The 17,069-nt window shown below is 40.8% G+C and overlaps 1 protein-coding gene across 1 annotated transcript; it reads left to right on the plus strand.

Annotated features, from left to right (window-relative positions):
- Nucleotides 1-11,272: 11,272 nt before the first annotated feature.
- On the plus strand, nt 11,273-11,764 carry LOC110870575 (NADH dehydrogenase [ubiquinone] iron-sulfur protein 2-like). Its single transcript, XM_022119759.1, has one exon. It carries the CDS (start codon nt 11,273-11,275, stop codon nt 11,762-11,764), a length of 492 nt encoding a protein of 163 aa, XP_021975451.1.
- The last annotated feature ends 5,305 nt before the right edge of the window (nt 11,765-17,069 follow it).

Genomic DNA, 17,069 nt, shown 5'->3' on the forward strand with positions numbered 1-17,069 from the left:
TTGATTCCATCGAAGTCACTCTGCGCCAAAGCGGCTGTCCAGAAAATCTACGTACCCTAAACGCAACCGGCGTCTTCCAGTCCCGAGCTCTAGATTGGTGGACGGCCGAACGAAACAAACGCGGGAATGATGCAGCTTATGAGCTGACATGGAAGGAGCTGAAAGCCATCATGATGGATGAATTCTGCCCTCCCCATGAACGCCAAAAGCTGGAGGATGAGTTTTGGAACATTAAGCAGAAGGATGGAGATAACGCTGCCTTGACTGCTCGCTTTAAACAGCTCAGCATCATCTGTCCCGATCAAGTCAAGACATCAGACATGACCATCAAGAAGTACATTCGAGCTCTACCCGATTGTGTTGCCGATTTTGTTCACGCCGCGAAGACCTCAATGATCGAGGAAACTTACTTGCTTGCCGCTGAGATCAATGACAAGCGAGTAAAAGCTGGTTTTTGGGATAAGCCCTCCAAGTCTCTGCATCAAGCTACCACTGCATCGACCGCCGACACCACCACTGCTCAACCATCCAAGTCATCACGCCATAAGAAGAAGCACAACAACAGCAACAGCTCCAGCAACAAGAACTGTGCTGTCACTACCACTGCTGCTCCTCTGCAAGCTGTACCGGCTCAGCAGCAGTCTCATCATCGACCAGCACCAGTTACTCAAGCGCCGCCAGCAAAGCGTGCTTACACAGGTCCCCACCCGCTCTGCCCGACATGCTCATATCATCATCCGGTGGGTCTTGCCTGTCGTTTCTGCGCTCATTGCAATTTGTACGGCCATTTTACTGCGAATTGTTGTTATGGTCCTCGTCAAGCCCCAGTTCAAGCCAATGCTCATCAAGCCCTACTCCCAGCCCCGCAAGGCCAACACACAGCTCAAGCACCCGCGGTCAATGCTCGAGTCTGCTTTGCATGTGGTGACCCTAACCATTTTGCAAACATGTGCCCGAACAGGGTTGTGAAGCAAGAGCCCCAGCAGCAGCAGCAGCAGCAGCAGCCTCAGCAGCAGCAACAAGCAGCACGCGCTAGAACCTTCAACATCAATGCTCGTCAGGCCCAGGCTGACAACAACGTGGTTAATGGTACGTTCCTTGTGAATGGTATTTATGCATCGTGTTTGTTTGATACTGGAGCCGATAACAGCTTTGTGTCGTTTGAATTCGAGAAGCTTCTTAGTCGTAAGCGTTCTTATCTCCCCTCGTTATTCGAAGTTGAAGTCGCAACTGGAAGAACTGTCGCCGTTAATGCTGTTCTTCATGATTGTACTCTCGAGCTCAACAATCACATCTTTCCAATCGACCTTATTCCGATGCAGCTCGGAAGTTTTGACGTCATAGTAGGCATGGACTTTCTTCGCGAAAACCATGCTGAAGTTGTGTGCTTCGATAAAATGATTCGATTCTCGCTCGCAAATGGTGATTTGTTATGTGTGTACGGTGAAACTGCTTCGAAGGGTCTCAAGCTCGTGTCACGTGTCCAAGCTAGCAAGTATCTCCGCAAGGAATACAGAGCTTTCTTGGCCAACATCGTAGTAGCGGGGAAGGAAAAGAAAAGGAAGACCGAAATCAGAGACGACCCAGTGGTCCGTGAATTTCCTCAGGTGTTCCCTGATGATCTTCCTGGATTACCGCCCAGTCGTGATATCGACTTCCACATCGACCTCATTCCTGGAGCCAACCCTGTTGCCAAGGCTCCTTATCGACTCGCGCCATCCGAAATGCAGGAACTCTCGAACCAACTCCAGGAGTTACTTGAAAAAGGCTTTATTCGCCCGAGCACCTCTCCTTGGGGCGCACAAGTCCTTTCGTCAAAAAGAAGGATGGGTCGTTCAGGATGTGTATCGACTACCGGGAATTGAATAAGTTGACCATCAAGAACCGTTACCCCCTACCTCGCATCGACGATTTGTTTGATCAGCTACAAGGAGCAACGTGTTTTTCGAAGATCGATCTACGCTCAGGCTATCATCAGCTACGTATTCAGGAAGAAGATATACCCAAAACCGCTTTCCGCACTCGCTACGGCCACTACGAGTTCGTTGTTATGCCTTTTGGTTTAACTAACGCACCCGCGGTTTTCATGGATCTGATGAATCGTGTGTGTAAGCCGTATCTTGACCGTTTCGTCATCGTGTTCATCGACGACGTCCTGATTTATTCCAAATCGAAAGCCGAACACGCGCAACATCTACGTTTGGTTCTCGAGTTACTCCAGGGGAACCAACTCTATGCCAAGTTCTCCAAGTGCGAATTCTGGTTAGAAGAGGTTCAGTTTCTGGGCACATCGTGAATAGTCAAGGTATCCATGTCGACCCTGCGAAGATCGAAGCAGTTAAGAGTTGGATTACGCCAAAGAACCCGTCCGAAGTCCGTTCTTTCCTCGGATTAGCGGGCTATTATCGACGATTTATCGAAGGATTCTCTAAGATCGCTGTGCCGCTTACCGCTCTTACGCATAAAGACAGGTCTTTTGTTTGGGGAACCGAACAAGAATATTCTTTCCAAACCCTCAAGCATAAGCTTTGCAATGCTCCTGTTCTTTCATTGCCCGATGGGAACGACGATTTCATTGTCTACTATGATGCTTCCAACCTTGGCCTTAGTTGTGTCCTCATGCAACGAGACAAGGTTATAGCTTACGCTTCTCGACAGCTCAAAATCCACGAGAAGAATTACACAAACCATGATCTCGAGCTAGGCGCGGTTGTCTTTGCATTAAAGATATGGCGACACTATCTGTATGGTACCAAATGTACGATCTTCACCGATCACAGGAGTTTACAACACATCTTTAATCCGAGGGAACTCAATATGCGTCAACGCTGATGGGTAGAACTCCTCAACGATTACGACTGCGAGATTCGTTATCACCCAGGCAAGGCAAATGTCGTTGCCGACGCGCTCAGCAGGCGGAGTTATTTGCTTAGTATTTGTAATACCCAAGCCCAACACGATCTCGAAACCCTCATCCGCGAAGCCCAACATGCTTGCTTTAATGAACGCACCTTGAAGAAGGAGAGAATCTATCACGATGGAGCTCAACTTGTAAGCAAATCGACTGGGATCTTCTATTTTCTGGACCGAATTTGGATCCCTTAGCGGACCAAATTACGAAAGATTTTAATGGATGAAGCCCACAAATCTCGGTATTCTATTCATCCCGGTGCCGATAAAATGTACCAGGATCTTCGTTACAAGTACTGGTGGCCGGGTATGAAAAGGGATATCGCTCTCTATGTCGGAAGATGCCTGACTTGTGCTAGGGTTAAGGCTGAACATCAAAGACCCTTTGGCTTACTCGAACAACCGCCAATTCCTATATGGAAGTGGGAGAGTATAGCTATGGATTTCATAACCAAGCTTCCACCCACGTGTAGGTCCCGGTTTTCACTCCGAATCGATTGCGAAACGACCGTGCGACATGCGGAATCCGTGCACGAACGAGACCGAAACACAAACCGTACAATTTAACGTGATTCCATTGATAGATATGAAAGTAGTACAAACCTTGAATCAATACTTGGAGCACTTTCTCTCTCTAGCTTCTCTCTCTAACCACCAAGCTCCAAATCTCACAAATGACAAAAAGTCTAAAATGTAAACCCTAAAGCTCCTATTTATAGGCCAAGGCATATGAAAGATTCCCTCATATTTACAATATTGCTACCTTGCCTTTTCTTACTAAATACAAAATAAAGCTTTGGTCTTCTTCAGAATCTGCTACGAATTTGAATTGACGGAGGCGATAGACATTACTGCACTAACAGACTCCCCCTTGGATATTGCCGCAGTCAATCTGTAGTCAAACTCGTAGCGACTAGTCTATCTTTTTCTCTTTGAGTCTTCTTGAATAATTTGATATTATCAGCAACCACAGACTCCCTTTTTCTCAAACAGAATCCCAGTGAATCTGTCTTCAGCTTCAGCTTCTCCCCCTTTCAGCAAACTTCATGGATTTGGCAGTTTTAGCGAACCGGATCGTAAACTGGCTCTATTACAAAAGATTTTAACAATCTAAGCATCCAAATCCCTCACAGTTAATCATCCAAGTCCAATTTAATGACCTTGGAGATTTCACAAACTGTTTTTGATTTTTGATTTTAAAATTTTCAAGTTTCAAATTAATGAACTTGTTTTATTTTCAGAAACACAATCAGCATACTCAGATTTTGAAACTCAGCATTCAGACATCGGTTGTCGAAAATAAAATAGAATCACAAATCTTTTTGAATTTTTCTGAAACATAAAGCAGTAAAGAAATATTTACAAGCATATTTACAGACAATATTTTTGTTTGAGTTCGCGCCAGAGGATCATATCAGTTTATGACAAATCACTAGTACCGTTGAGCTTTAAACACTTTAAGTTCTAAACGATTCACTTAGATTGTCAGTATATTGATCCACTTAAATTTTCACACAAAGTTCAACTGATCCGAGATACGAATTTAGTGTTTTAAGGACTTAACTTATTCGCGTGTCCCACCTCAGAATATACTCCCGTATCCAGATCCCAATATTCAGTCTTACAGGTGAGTATACCACAGATGATATCTGTAAGGGGTTAAATGCGAGGGCCGTGAGAGCTCAGGTCGATACTTCCGTATACGCAGAGAGATGACGGCTTCGCTTTTCGGTGTGTCCCCTTTAGAGGATCTTTTGTTTCAACAGCAATGATTATCAATTTTATTGTTTAATCAATTTGCTGAGGGCGATGCTATGTTTCAAGCAATGCAGAAAGTATTATTCGGGGACTAGGTCAGAACTTCCATTCAGCAGAAGTCCCGAAATAATACCCCAGATATCACTGAGTATAAAGACCTAGTATCTCAGAATAAGGGACCTTTCAAACAAGATTTCGGGGGTTACCCATATATCCGAGAGATGTTCCCCACGAAATGAGCAAAGTATTGATATTTAGATTTATATCTCGAAAACAATCTACTAAGCGTGTAAAAATCTACTAGCGTATCATCAGTGAGACCGTTTATCACATTATAGCATTACAATTCTTTAGCATACTGTGATTGTCTACTGATGTACTATCATTTCCTCTTCTTACACAAAACCTCAATTTTTGAATTTTATCATGTTTTTGGCTTTTTCAAATTTTCTAATGTTTTTGGATTTTCTGACAATTTCTTACTCCCCCTAAAATTCAAAACCATTTAAAGAAAATTTGACAACCTGATACTGATAGCTTTGTCTCGCCATCCATTTTCTACTTCTCATGTACTGACTTACAATAAAAGCAGTAAGTACCCCCATGATTTAAAACACATTGATTTTTACAGTTTGAAAACCGTTTTTCAATCTGATGAATGTAATCATGTTTGTTCAGCCGTGAGGGTTTCGGCGTATTCAAGCAATATAATTTAGGAATTTTTTTTTAATATTTGACAAAATGAAATATATTTTTGGTTTTTAAATTTTTAAATTTTTAGGGTTTTTGAAATATTGTTTATTTATGTACAGAAACTGATAAATTCCCTGTTCAACCAAACCAGGGTTCTGCAGCCTTCTCCTCCCGTGCCAGGCTGCTCATCAATTCTGTTTCTTGACATTCAAACTTCATGAGCACCTGCACATTCACAAAAACTCAATTACTTGAACAATTTAGCCCAGGTCTGTTGGACCTTAGGCATTTCAACACAATATTCATTCAATGATGGAAAATCTTTGTCATTTTGTACAAAAACTTTTTCATCTTTGGTTTTGACTTTCTCATCATTCACAGTAGTAATTTCTTTCTTAATTACCCAGTTCTGTCCTTTTGAAGCACTTCTTTTGTAAAACTGTGACTCGTTTTGATTATTTTAACTTTGAACAACAATTTTTGGTTTCCAAAATTGATTTGGCTTTGTCATATCAACTGATGTTTGCCAACTTTGTGTTGTTCTGAATCTGGGTGTGTGAGAATTTTTGGTTTGTCTTGAACCAGACCTAGTCTGTTTTGGTTTCCAAGTTTGATTTGAAGCAAACTTGTTTGTGTTGTACCTCCAAGTTTGTTTTGAATCAAATCTGGTAGACTTTTCTCTCACCTCCTCAGACTTCTGTTTTTCAACATCAACAGGCTTTGTGTTTGGACACTTGCGTGCAACATGTCCAATTTGATCACATTTAAAACACATTTTCTTTGAAACATCTTTAGCCTGTTGTTGTTTCTTTTTCTGAGCATAGAACTCTTCATTAGACTGTCGTCTAAATTGAAGTTCTTTCTCTTATTCCGAACTTTTCCTGTGAACAAAATTCGTTTTCTTTTGAACTTTTTGTTTTTCAAAACTTTTATTTTGATTCTGTTTCCTTTTATAACCCAACCCTGCTTTCATGTTCTTCTTTTTGTAACCGGGTTTGTTATAAAAAGTTTTCTTGTTCTTTCCAGCAAATTTTGAAATTTCTGATTTTTCGATCTCAACCATCTTAAAAACTTTATCAATCTTTTCTGAAATCACATTTTGAATCGGGAATACAATATCTAAGAATAATTTGTCCGATCCAATCATGGTATAAACCAATCCTTTTGAATCATCATTCACAACTTTCTCAGATTTTGAATGTTTGAGATAACCATCATGAAAATTTCTCTCATTTTCATCATGTGATTCAGACTTACCTTTGGTTGACTCATCTTTCAAAACGCTTTCAACAACCTTACTTACCACCTCTGAATCATCAGCTTCATCAGATTTGGTGTAAGTCACATCGATACTTTCAGGTAATTGGTCAACTATGTTTAGACCTTTTGCCACCTTTTCCTCATCATAAAAGGTATAATTGTTTCTCAATGGTGGTGGTACATGATGAAATTCTGAACCAATACCTTTTTTGTTCTTGTCAGTATCTTTGTCATCTGGTGTGATGTTGAAAATGCGTTCGAGAATGTACGAAGAGTTATGATAACTTTGAAGTTTTGTAACTATCTTTTCTTTTTCAACCAGAACTTGTTTGAGATTAGAAACTTCATCAACACACTTGTTTAATTCAAGTTGCTTTTCTTTGAACTTTCTCTCATACAGTTCTTTAGTTGTTAAAGTTTCAGACAGTCTTTGATCAAAACTTTTAACTTGGCTCTTCAAAGTATCACAAGCTTCTTGTACTCTCTGATTTGTCCTCTTCAAATTATCATATTCTTTTTGAAAATTTTTAAGCTTATTATCTTTTTCATCGCAACCAACACATTTTGCTGTACACATTTGTCTATACATTTCATTTTCCTTTTCAAGCTCATGACATTTCTGTGTCAGTTTTTCAACCTTTTGTTTCAAAATTTCTTCTTTTTCGATCATTTCTTTACATTTTATTGTGAAAACATTTTCAAGTTTATTTATTTCAATTTCTTTTGTTTTTATCATCTCATCTTTTTCAGTACAGATTTTGCACATTTCTATGCAATTCCTGCACTTGTTTTCATTATTATCAACAGTATCAATATTTGATAGATCAGAAGATTTACTTACCTCAATCTCTTTCAGCACCGGCTCTTCTGTCTGAACTTCCTCTTTCTTTTCTTCTTCTTTTTCTTTCTGTTTTTCTTCAATCTTCTGCTCTTCTTCAGCAGCAACCTTTGCTGTAATCTTCACTTCTTCAACTATCTTTTTCAACTCTTCTTCTTTCCTTTTCTTCATTTCTACCACCTTCGGTAGACTTGCTTCACAAACTTCTCTTATCTTGCTTACCAAATCCGGCAGATACGTTTTATCAGATAACCTTCTTGTGTTGAAAGTAGCCTGCTTTGGAAGCAAATTTGTTACAGCTTCAAAATCCACTTTTGATGGGTCAACAACTGGATTACCCCGTGGATCCATGTAACACTCCAATTCATCATTCCATTTTTTTGCTTTCTTGGCTTCTTTGAATGGTTCTCTGAATTTTTCGATTTCCCATCTTGCACAATCTCTTTTCCACCATTTATCAGGATCAACCTCAGACACAAGTGCATATCCGACCACATCTTCTTCAGGGTAAACTTGACTCCAGTCGTAACCTTCATCATCATGAATAACTGCCATTGCCCTAGATTTTGATGACCCTTCATCGATCTGTTTCTGATTCACACTTGATGATCCACTGGAACGATGATAAATTGCTTTCTTGTAGTAATCATCTCTGAAAGGATTCGTGGGTTCGTCAGTTTCCCTGTTGGTACACTCTCTCTTGAAGTGTCCTTTCTGTTTGCATTTGAAACAGGTAACTTTTGCCTTATCAAACCCTAATTTCGAATCACTAGATGCCAAAGACGATCTTCCAGTGATCTCCATGAATCGTTGTGCTCTCCTCATTGTGCTAGCCATGCACCATTTAATATCCATTAGCTCCATCTCCTCTGGATCGATCTGATCATAATCTTCTTTTGTCATTTTTGGGTTTCCAACTTTTCCTGCGATCAGACTTTCGTACGATTCCAGGATGGATGCTAAGAACACCATTTGTTGTTTGACAGCTTCAACATTCAGATTTTGAGAATTTTTCAAATCAATGGCGATATTGCAATGGACTATGTTTGGATTTAAAGAATTTGAATCAAATGAATGATAACCCGGATCTCTTGAAGAAACCTGCTGAGGTGAATCCTTTGAGCTTTCAGCACTAAATCCCGAATTTGACTTTTGCTCAAACATGTTTCCTCTGTAATATAGCTCCACATTCTGTTGGTATGTTTTGACTTTATTTGTTTTTCTGGTCTCCAATTCATGGCTTTCAAGTCTTTCAATCAACAAGTCGACTGTAAGATCCTCAGACTTATCGTATTCTTCAACATCAAAGCATAATATTGCCAATCTGGCTCGTCTGGCAACGAGTCAAACAATTTATCGACTAACTCTTCTTGAGAGTATACAACCCCATGTCTTGCCAATTCTAATTTCAAATGCCCAAACCTCTCAAGCATTTGACAAACTGATTCATTTTTAAAACAACCAAACAAATCATACTCTTTTCTAAGCAATTTCTTTTTGTTCTTTATGATTTCGGCACTTCCCAAACATTTTCTTTCAAGAGCTTCCCATAATCTCTTAGATGTTTTCTCATTTTCAAGCAGTGAAATAATGTCTTCTCTTATAGATTGATGTAACAATGTGATCATTTTGTTTTCAGCTACGAGATTTTTAACATCTATCTCTGTGAACTCTTTTTCGTTTACTAACTCTCCTCCCTCTTTTACTGGTTCTGTATATCCATATTTTAATTTTAACCAGCTTTCAGGAGCGAAAGCTTTCACCCAACCCTCAAACCGATTTTTCCACCAATTATAATCTTCAATTTTCATTAGTTTTGGCGGTTTCTGTTGGCTTCCATATAGACTATCAAACTTCAAATGATCTGAGATTTCCTTCGAATAATTTCTTGTTTCTGATCTTCTCTCGGATGATTCTGAAGTGAAAGCGTTGTAAAAAGTATTGTAGAATTCTTCGCTGTTGTCTGACATCTTCAAATTTTGTCTTGAATTTGCAATTTGTAAAACACTGTGAATCACCTGCAAACACACAAACAAATGATCAGTTTAAAAATATCAAACAACTAAATTTGACGGAAGGTTGATGGGTCAAACAGAATGCTGATCGATCGGGTGGAGTGCTGTTCGATCGGTTGGGAACGCTGTTTGATCAAGTGAGTCAACAAAAAGTCAACTAGTTGTTCGATCGGTTGGGAACTGCTAGCCGATCAGTTTGGAACCTGCTAGCCGATCGGGTGAGCTACTCAATTGAAACACTTTCTAGCCGATCGAGTGAATTACTCGATTGAAGAAACTTGCTAGCCAATCGAGTGAGCTACTCGATTGAAGAAACTTGCTAGCCGATCGAACGAGATTTGATGCTAGCCGATCGAACAAGAAGTTTGCTGGCCGATCGAACGAGAAGTTTGCTGGCCGATCGAAGTTGCTGGCCGATCGTAGTTGCTGTTCGATTCAATGTCACTACACGACAAGATCACAAGCACTATAACATTTCAAAGCTAGCCGTCAATTATTAATAACTAATGCAAGCTTATCAATTCATGGCAGACAAGAACTTGAATACAAAATAATGATTGGACCTTACACCTTTTGTCATTACATGCAAAATTGATTTTCAATTTAATGTGGCAGACAAAAACTTTGAATCACACAACAAAGATTTGACCGTCCAATTCACGTGATTTATTAAATGATTCTGACAATTTTCAAATGCATTCAAAGTTGACAAAAAAATAGATGTATCTGATTGGGCCGCTAAACTTTGAAAGACTGACTTCAATTAAAGACCTTTTGGCGGACAAAAACTGACAAGTAACTTGATCGTATGGTATGTGATGATACGTATTACCGACACCTTTCAAGTTAACACAATTTCATTTGACCGTTCCATTCATCACATGCTATCTTGAAATATTCACTGAATTATGTTGTTCGATTGGATGAATATGCCCAGTGACGGAACTAGAACATTAACTCAGGGGTATCCAAAAAAAAAAAATTCACCGTGCAATCGTACAATATTAAAAAACGACAATAAATAAATAAAGTAAAACAAATACCTAATAGATTTGTCATCTTCTTTTTTCATAGCTTGAAATCGTTCCATCACATCGTCGTCTTTTACTTCACGTAAAAAATCCTCTTCGACCGCACAAACTATAGCGTTGTCCAAAAATTCTGGGCCCATTCGATTGCGTAAATCCATCTTGACAAGCTTCAATTTCGAAAAACATCTTTCAACGGTTGCGGTTGCAACCGTTAAAAGCAAAGCTAGCTTCACTATCCGATAAACTGAAGGACAAAGACTATGCGTTCCCGTTTCAACCATAACACGCACAGGATCACTTATTCCATTCAAGTTTGCAAATTTATCATCATCGCTTATAATGTGATGAAATGGGCAATTGGGATTTAGGCTTATTATTTTCAATTGATTGGTATCCTCGTAGTTGTGCCGTGTCGTGCATTAAAACTTCAGGGCATTGGGCATTATTTACAATCTTTTATTATTTTGGGTTAACATATTGGGCAATTGGGCTTATTATTTACAATCTTCAATTGATTTGGGCTAACATATTGGGCAATTGGGATTTGGGTTTATTACAGACTTTTTTTAGGGGTGTCCTCGTAGTTGTTCAGAGGTATACTTGATATAAAAACCGAAAAGAATAATTTTATTTTTACACTACCGATAAAAAGTTGAGCCGTAGCCCGTGCTACGGCACCGTATATATAAGTTCCGCCCCTGAATATGCCGGTGGAACGAAAGTGAAATCCTAGCTGATCGGCTAGGGTCAACAAGTCAAAGTTTTAAATGAGTGTCAGTGATGCTGCTGTTCGATCGGCTACGCCAGCCGATCCAAGTTTCACCTCTGCTATGGATGTGGGAGCATCAACTCCGTTCCTGTGGGCTTTTGAGGAGCGGGAAAAATTGTTGGAATTCTATGAAAGAGTCTCGGGAGCCAGGATGCATGCCAGTTTCATACGACCAGGTGGAGTGGCACAAGATCTGCCTCTTGGCTTATGTCGAGATATTGATTCCTCCACACAACAATTTGCTTCTCGTATCGACGAATTAGAAGAGATGTCAACCGGCAACCGTATCTGGAAACAACGATTAGTGGATATTGGTACTGTCACTGCACAGCAAGCAAAGGATTGGGGATTCAGTGGTGTAATGTTAAGAGGTCGTGTAATCCACGCCAGCCGATCCAAGAGACAACTAAATCTGCTGTTCGATCGGCTACGCCAGCCGATTCAAGTTTCACCTAAGACTACTGTTCGATCGGCTATGCCAGCCGATTGAATGACACTTGCTGCTGTTCGATTGGTTTGAATAATATGAGAAACTGATTCAACAATTAAAGTAACCAACAATTTACACATACAAATTGACAACCTTGTTCTAATGGCCGACAAAGACTATTTAAAGCACATTTCTATTGGACCTTTAATATGAATTCAGTCAAAGCATGAACATTCCACTTAACACAAACTTGATTGGACCGATTTACTGAACTCCTTTTATTTTTTTTTTTTTTGAAAGATCAACAAAATTTTATTCCGAATTCTCCTGGGCAACCAAATTATTGGCCAGGAGATCACCAGAGTTTACAAAAGATTACATTGCCTTAAACGCCAAAATTTAACAAATCGAAACTACACCAATCACTCCAAGATATATTAGCATTTTTTGCCCTGCTTTTTATCCACGTATAACCAAGTATCTTGATTTCTTCTTTCATCTTGTTTACATAAGGGTGTTTACCATCATAAACTGCCTCGTTTCGGCTCTTCCAAATAACCCAAATGGCTGCTTGGGTCACCAAACTCACCACTTTCTTCCACCTTTGAGACCCAATGTTATTTTTATGAATTTTTGCCAAATCCTTTAGTTCTAGTGCGAAAATCTGCTTAATTCGGCACCACCGAGCTACAAGATCCCAAATTTGTTCCGCGATTCTGCATGAGGCGAATAGGTGTAGGGCCGACTCAGTCTCTTCGCCACACATCTTGCAAACATTATCTTGGAACACAATGTTTCGTCTCGCTAGAGCCGTATATGTCGGAACCTTATCTTGGATTAGCCTCCATAACAAGAAATTTACCTTTTTTGGGCACCAACTGTTCCAATCCAATTCGACTTGTATATCCGAGAATAACAGCTTCTGCAATCTCTCTCTTACGCTCCCGATGGAAAAGCTGCCCGAACTATCCAAACTCCACTTCCAGCTGTCCAAGCCATGACCGATTTGGAGACTTTGTAATGCACCAGCCAAATTCTGTAATTCCGTTAATTCCTCTACCGAACTCGGAGATCGAATCCAAGAGAAAGCTGGGACAGGACCCGAGCTACCGGTTGATAATCGATCCTTTATTGCCACATTCTTATGTCTTTCAAGCTGAAATAGGTTCTGAAACTTCTCGCACAAAGGGATATCATCTAGCCATCTTTCTTTCCAGAATGATATTTCACTTTCCATTCCTGGCCGACCTCTAAACAAAGACTCCAAACAAACTCCTGCTGCATTGAAATCGTCTTTTATACTATATATTTGCTTCCATGGACTCGTCTGGGATGACTTCGCTGGGATAAAGCTCCAACCTCTAGAGTTTTTATGTATCTCCCAAACCACTTTTCTCCACAAGCTATCCTTTTCTACCTTAAACCTCCACCACCATTTTGAAAGCATTGCTAGATTCGCTACTCTAAGAGACCCAAACCCCATACCACCCAAATCTTTCGGTGTCATCATGTTTCTCCATGCAACCCACTTCATTTTTTCTTTTTCATCATTCGACCCCCATAAAAACTCTCTACGAATCCTTTCTAGCTTTTTTATAATCCCCAAGGGTGCTTTGTATAGAGAGAAGTAATATGTTGGTAGTGCATTGAGAACCGAGCATACCAAAGTGATGCGGCCGCCGAATGTAAGAGTATTAGCCTTCCAGAGAGATAGTCTTTTTTGAAATATTTCCACCACCGGCTCCCAATTCTTTATTAGGTTCATATTGGCTCCTACTTGTAACCCCAGATATTTAAACGGGAAAAACCCTCTTGCACACCCCATCATATTTGCCATTAGTTGCACTTGATTATCTTCCAACCCGACACCATAAAGACTGCTTTTCCTCAGATTCACTTTCAGGCCCGAACTTAGATAAAAGCATCTAAGTAGACGTTTCAAATTTATCAAGTTATTGAAACTCCACTCTCCCACAAAAATTACATCGTCCGCGTATAAAAAGTGAGATATTGGGACTCCATTCGGTAGCAAATCTAGGCCTTTAAAAAAGCCTATGTTACAAGCTTGTTTCATTATCCCAGATAGAGCCTCCATTGCTAGGACAAATAGGAATGGTGATAAAGGGTCGCCCTGTCTCAGTCCCCTCGAACAAGGGAATTCTTGTGTCGGGGAGCCATTAACAAGTACCGACGCTCTAACCGATGTTACAATAGTCATGACCCAGTTCCGCCACTTACCTGGGAAATTCATTTGACAGAGAATAGAATTAAGGAACTCCCAACTTAACGAATCGTATGCTTTCTCAATGTCAACTTTGAAGACCATTCCTTCCTTTTTATTCCTTTTCATCCATGGAAAAATCTCGTTTAGAATTAATACCCCGTCGAGTATACTTCTGCCTGCCAAAAAACCGGATTGTTCCTCCGATACTAACTTGTGAATCACAGCCTTCAATCTGTTTACTAGGACCTTTGATACTATTTTGTTGATGCAACCAATTAAGCTAATCGGACGATATTCATGTAGGCCCCCGGGGTCGGACCGTTTAGGGATCAAAGCCAAGAAAGACGCCATACATCCAGTATTTAATTGCTCAGCAGCGAAAAAATGGTGGAAAAGCCTCATGAAGTCCCCATCTAGCACATTCCAAAACTTTTTAATAAATTTTAAATTTATACCGTCGGGACCAGGAGCCCGATCACCGTCACATTCCCAAACCGCGCTTTTAACTTCCGCTAGAGTAAAAGGACAAACCAGATTGCTAGCTTCTTCATCGGACACTTGAGACAGGTATGGGCACATCAACACCGGTCTAGAGTTCACCGGCTCCACAAACTTATCTGCAAAGTACGAGAAAACGTGATCTTTTACTAACGGAGGATCCGCAACCCACACGCCATCAATATACACGCCATGAATTCTATTGTTGCTTTTGTTGGCATTCACTATACCGTGGAAATATTTCGTGTTTTCGTCACCTTCTTTTGCCCACCGGGTCCTTGATTTTTGTTGCATATCCATAGCTTTCAATCTATCCGCCTCTTGTATGAACGACTTACAATCCGCTCTTTCCTCTAACTCATCCTGATTCAAATTTCTTTGTTCTGCCTCAACTTCTAGAGTTTCCAACCTTTTCAATTTATTAATGTACGAACTATCCATTTCCGCTTTTTTAATACCAACCCACTCCTTTGTTCTCCTTTTGACCCACTTTAGTTTAACATCTAAAGCCAGATCAGGAAGACCTTCAAAGTGAAATGCTCCCATTAACGATAACACGTGCTCCACCGCCCCGGGAATCTCGAACCATGAGTTGAAAATTCTAGACGGTATCTTTCCATAGTCTGTTTGAACCGTAGACAATAGGATAGGGCAGTGATCTGACGCCAAATTTGATAGGGCCAAACATGTTGCTAGAGGCCATTTTCCCATGAAATCCCGACATACTAGGAACCTATCCAATTTACTCATTTTTGCACCGTTATCTGATTTGTAGGTAAATTTTCTACCCCCCATTTGATACTCTATTAGGCCCGCCTGTGAGATGAACTGGTTAAAATACTGTGCATTTACGGCAACAAATTCTGAGTTCAGTCGTTCTTCCTGTCTTCTTACTTCATTGAAATCACCTAAGAAAACCCACATCCCACCGAAAGAGTTTTTTAATTGAGATAATTCTGCCCAGAGAATACGTCTTTCACCAGGATCATTTTGGGCATAAACATTAACTACCGCTATCAAGTCACCGGACATTACCATGTTCCCAAATATCGCCAAAAAATTTCTGTTTTTTACTACCCCAGATTTTATGAAAATCGAAGGATCCCATATAGTCAGCAAACCCCCTGATCTACCCACTGATTCTACCGCCTCATACTCCAATACCGATCTACCCCAGAACCTTTTTACCAAAAAAGAAATGTCACCTGGAACCTTTGTTTCTTGAATCGCAACGAAGTGAGCTCCATGAGTTGTTTTCAATCCTCTAACCCAATCCGCCTTCTTCGAGTCTCGAACCCCCCTCAAATTTACGGACAAGTAATTCATGGTAAATTATTTTGTCCGCCTTCCTCCAAGATTACCTTCTTCACTAGATCTTCTGCTCCATTCAAATTGAAACCCAATCTGGCCCCCAATTGTATCGTTTCCACCACCTCCTTCTCAGTTCCCGAAACATCTTCAGCTACCTTGTTTGTAACGACTTCATCACCCGGATCCGGCCGACCAACCCCAAAATCTTCCGAAGACCTAGTCGGTCCTTCTCCAGTTTGTTCGTCGCCCGGATTTTGTTCCGAAGAAGATGATTTTTCGCCTCCAGCAAGTGTCTCTCCAAAATAGGAGAGTTCTGATGTAGACCTGTTAAGATCGAAGGAAAAATCACCAGTTAATGGATTATGAATGTGGCTTCTAGTTGGTGGGCCCTGTGTTGATCCGATAGATGGAGGACTCCTGTCTTCTCTGCTTCTCTTTCCAAGCCCAATATTAGGAGTAGGCCCATCATCTTTCAATTGATCCACCAGCTCGTGGGACCCTAGACCAAATTCACTGTCAAAAAACCCCGCCGCCTCATTCTCGGGACCCACAACGTCATTTAATCCTTTTTTATTGATTGTGGTATTTTCATGCAACTCATGCAACCCTTCATTATCCGTCTTTTCGAGTTCCGAAGGCCGATCAACTACCGGATCTGCTGGTGGTCCCGACGGCGGTCGAAATTCCACCACCACCGGAATCGGAGATTCTATAGCCGGAGATCTTATTTCTCCATCCTCCACCTCCTCGTCCGTGTTACATCCGTCCACACTTCCTTCCACATCTGAACTTTCGTCTGAATCCTCCATGTACTCATCATCCGAGGTATCTCCCACTACAGAGTCGTTCCCATCTAAACTGGGCTTCCATGCTAGTACATCCTCGACGACCCAAATAACATACTTTCGATTCTCCCAGTTAATGACTACGGTTTCTTCTATTCGCTTCCCGAGTGGGACCAGAACCAATATAGAACCCTCCGAATTGTCGGATACCGACCAGGAAAAAGTGGACTCCTTCACTATTTTACCAAACATACCTCCGATCTGCTCGTATACCGAGTTGTCACGAAGGTGGACTGGGATTCCAGAGATCCGGAGGGATACTACACGATCAGACGGTAGATCTTCCCCTTTCCAGACTTTATAGTGGCTGAACACGCCGGACAGCACCTCGGACTTATTTGTCATGACTTCCTCAACCCTCCCTGAGCCACCAATTGTGATCAAGACACTGAGACCACCCACATATGATAGACCAAAGTTGTTTAAACCCCCACTGCTAAGCACTTTGTTTAAGGAGTTTAATGTATCCAAATCTTTGGCTACGCCA

Source organism: Helianthus annuus, chromosome 8 (assembly GCF_002127325.2).
Source record: "Helianthus annuus cultivar XRQ/B chromosome 8, HanXRQr2.0-SUNRISE, whole genome shotgun sequence".
In the NCBI taxonomy this organism is placed as follows: domain Eukaryota; kingdom Viridiplantae; phylum Streptophyta; class Magnoliopsida; order Asterales; family Asteraceae; genus Helianthus; species Helianthus annuus.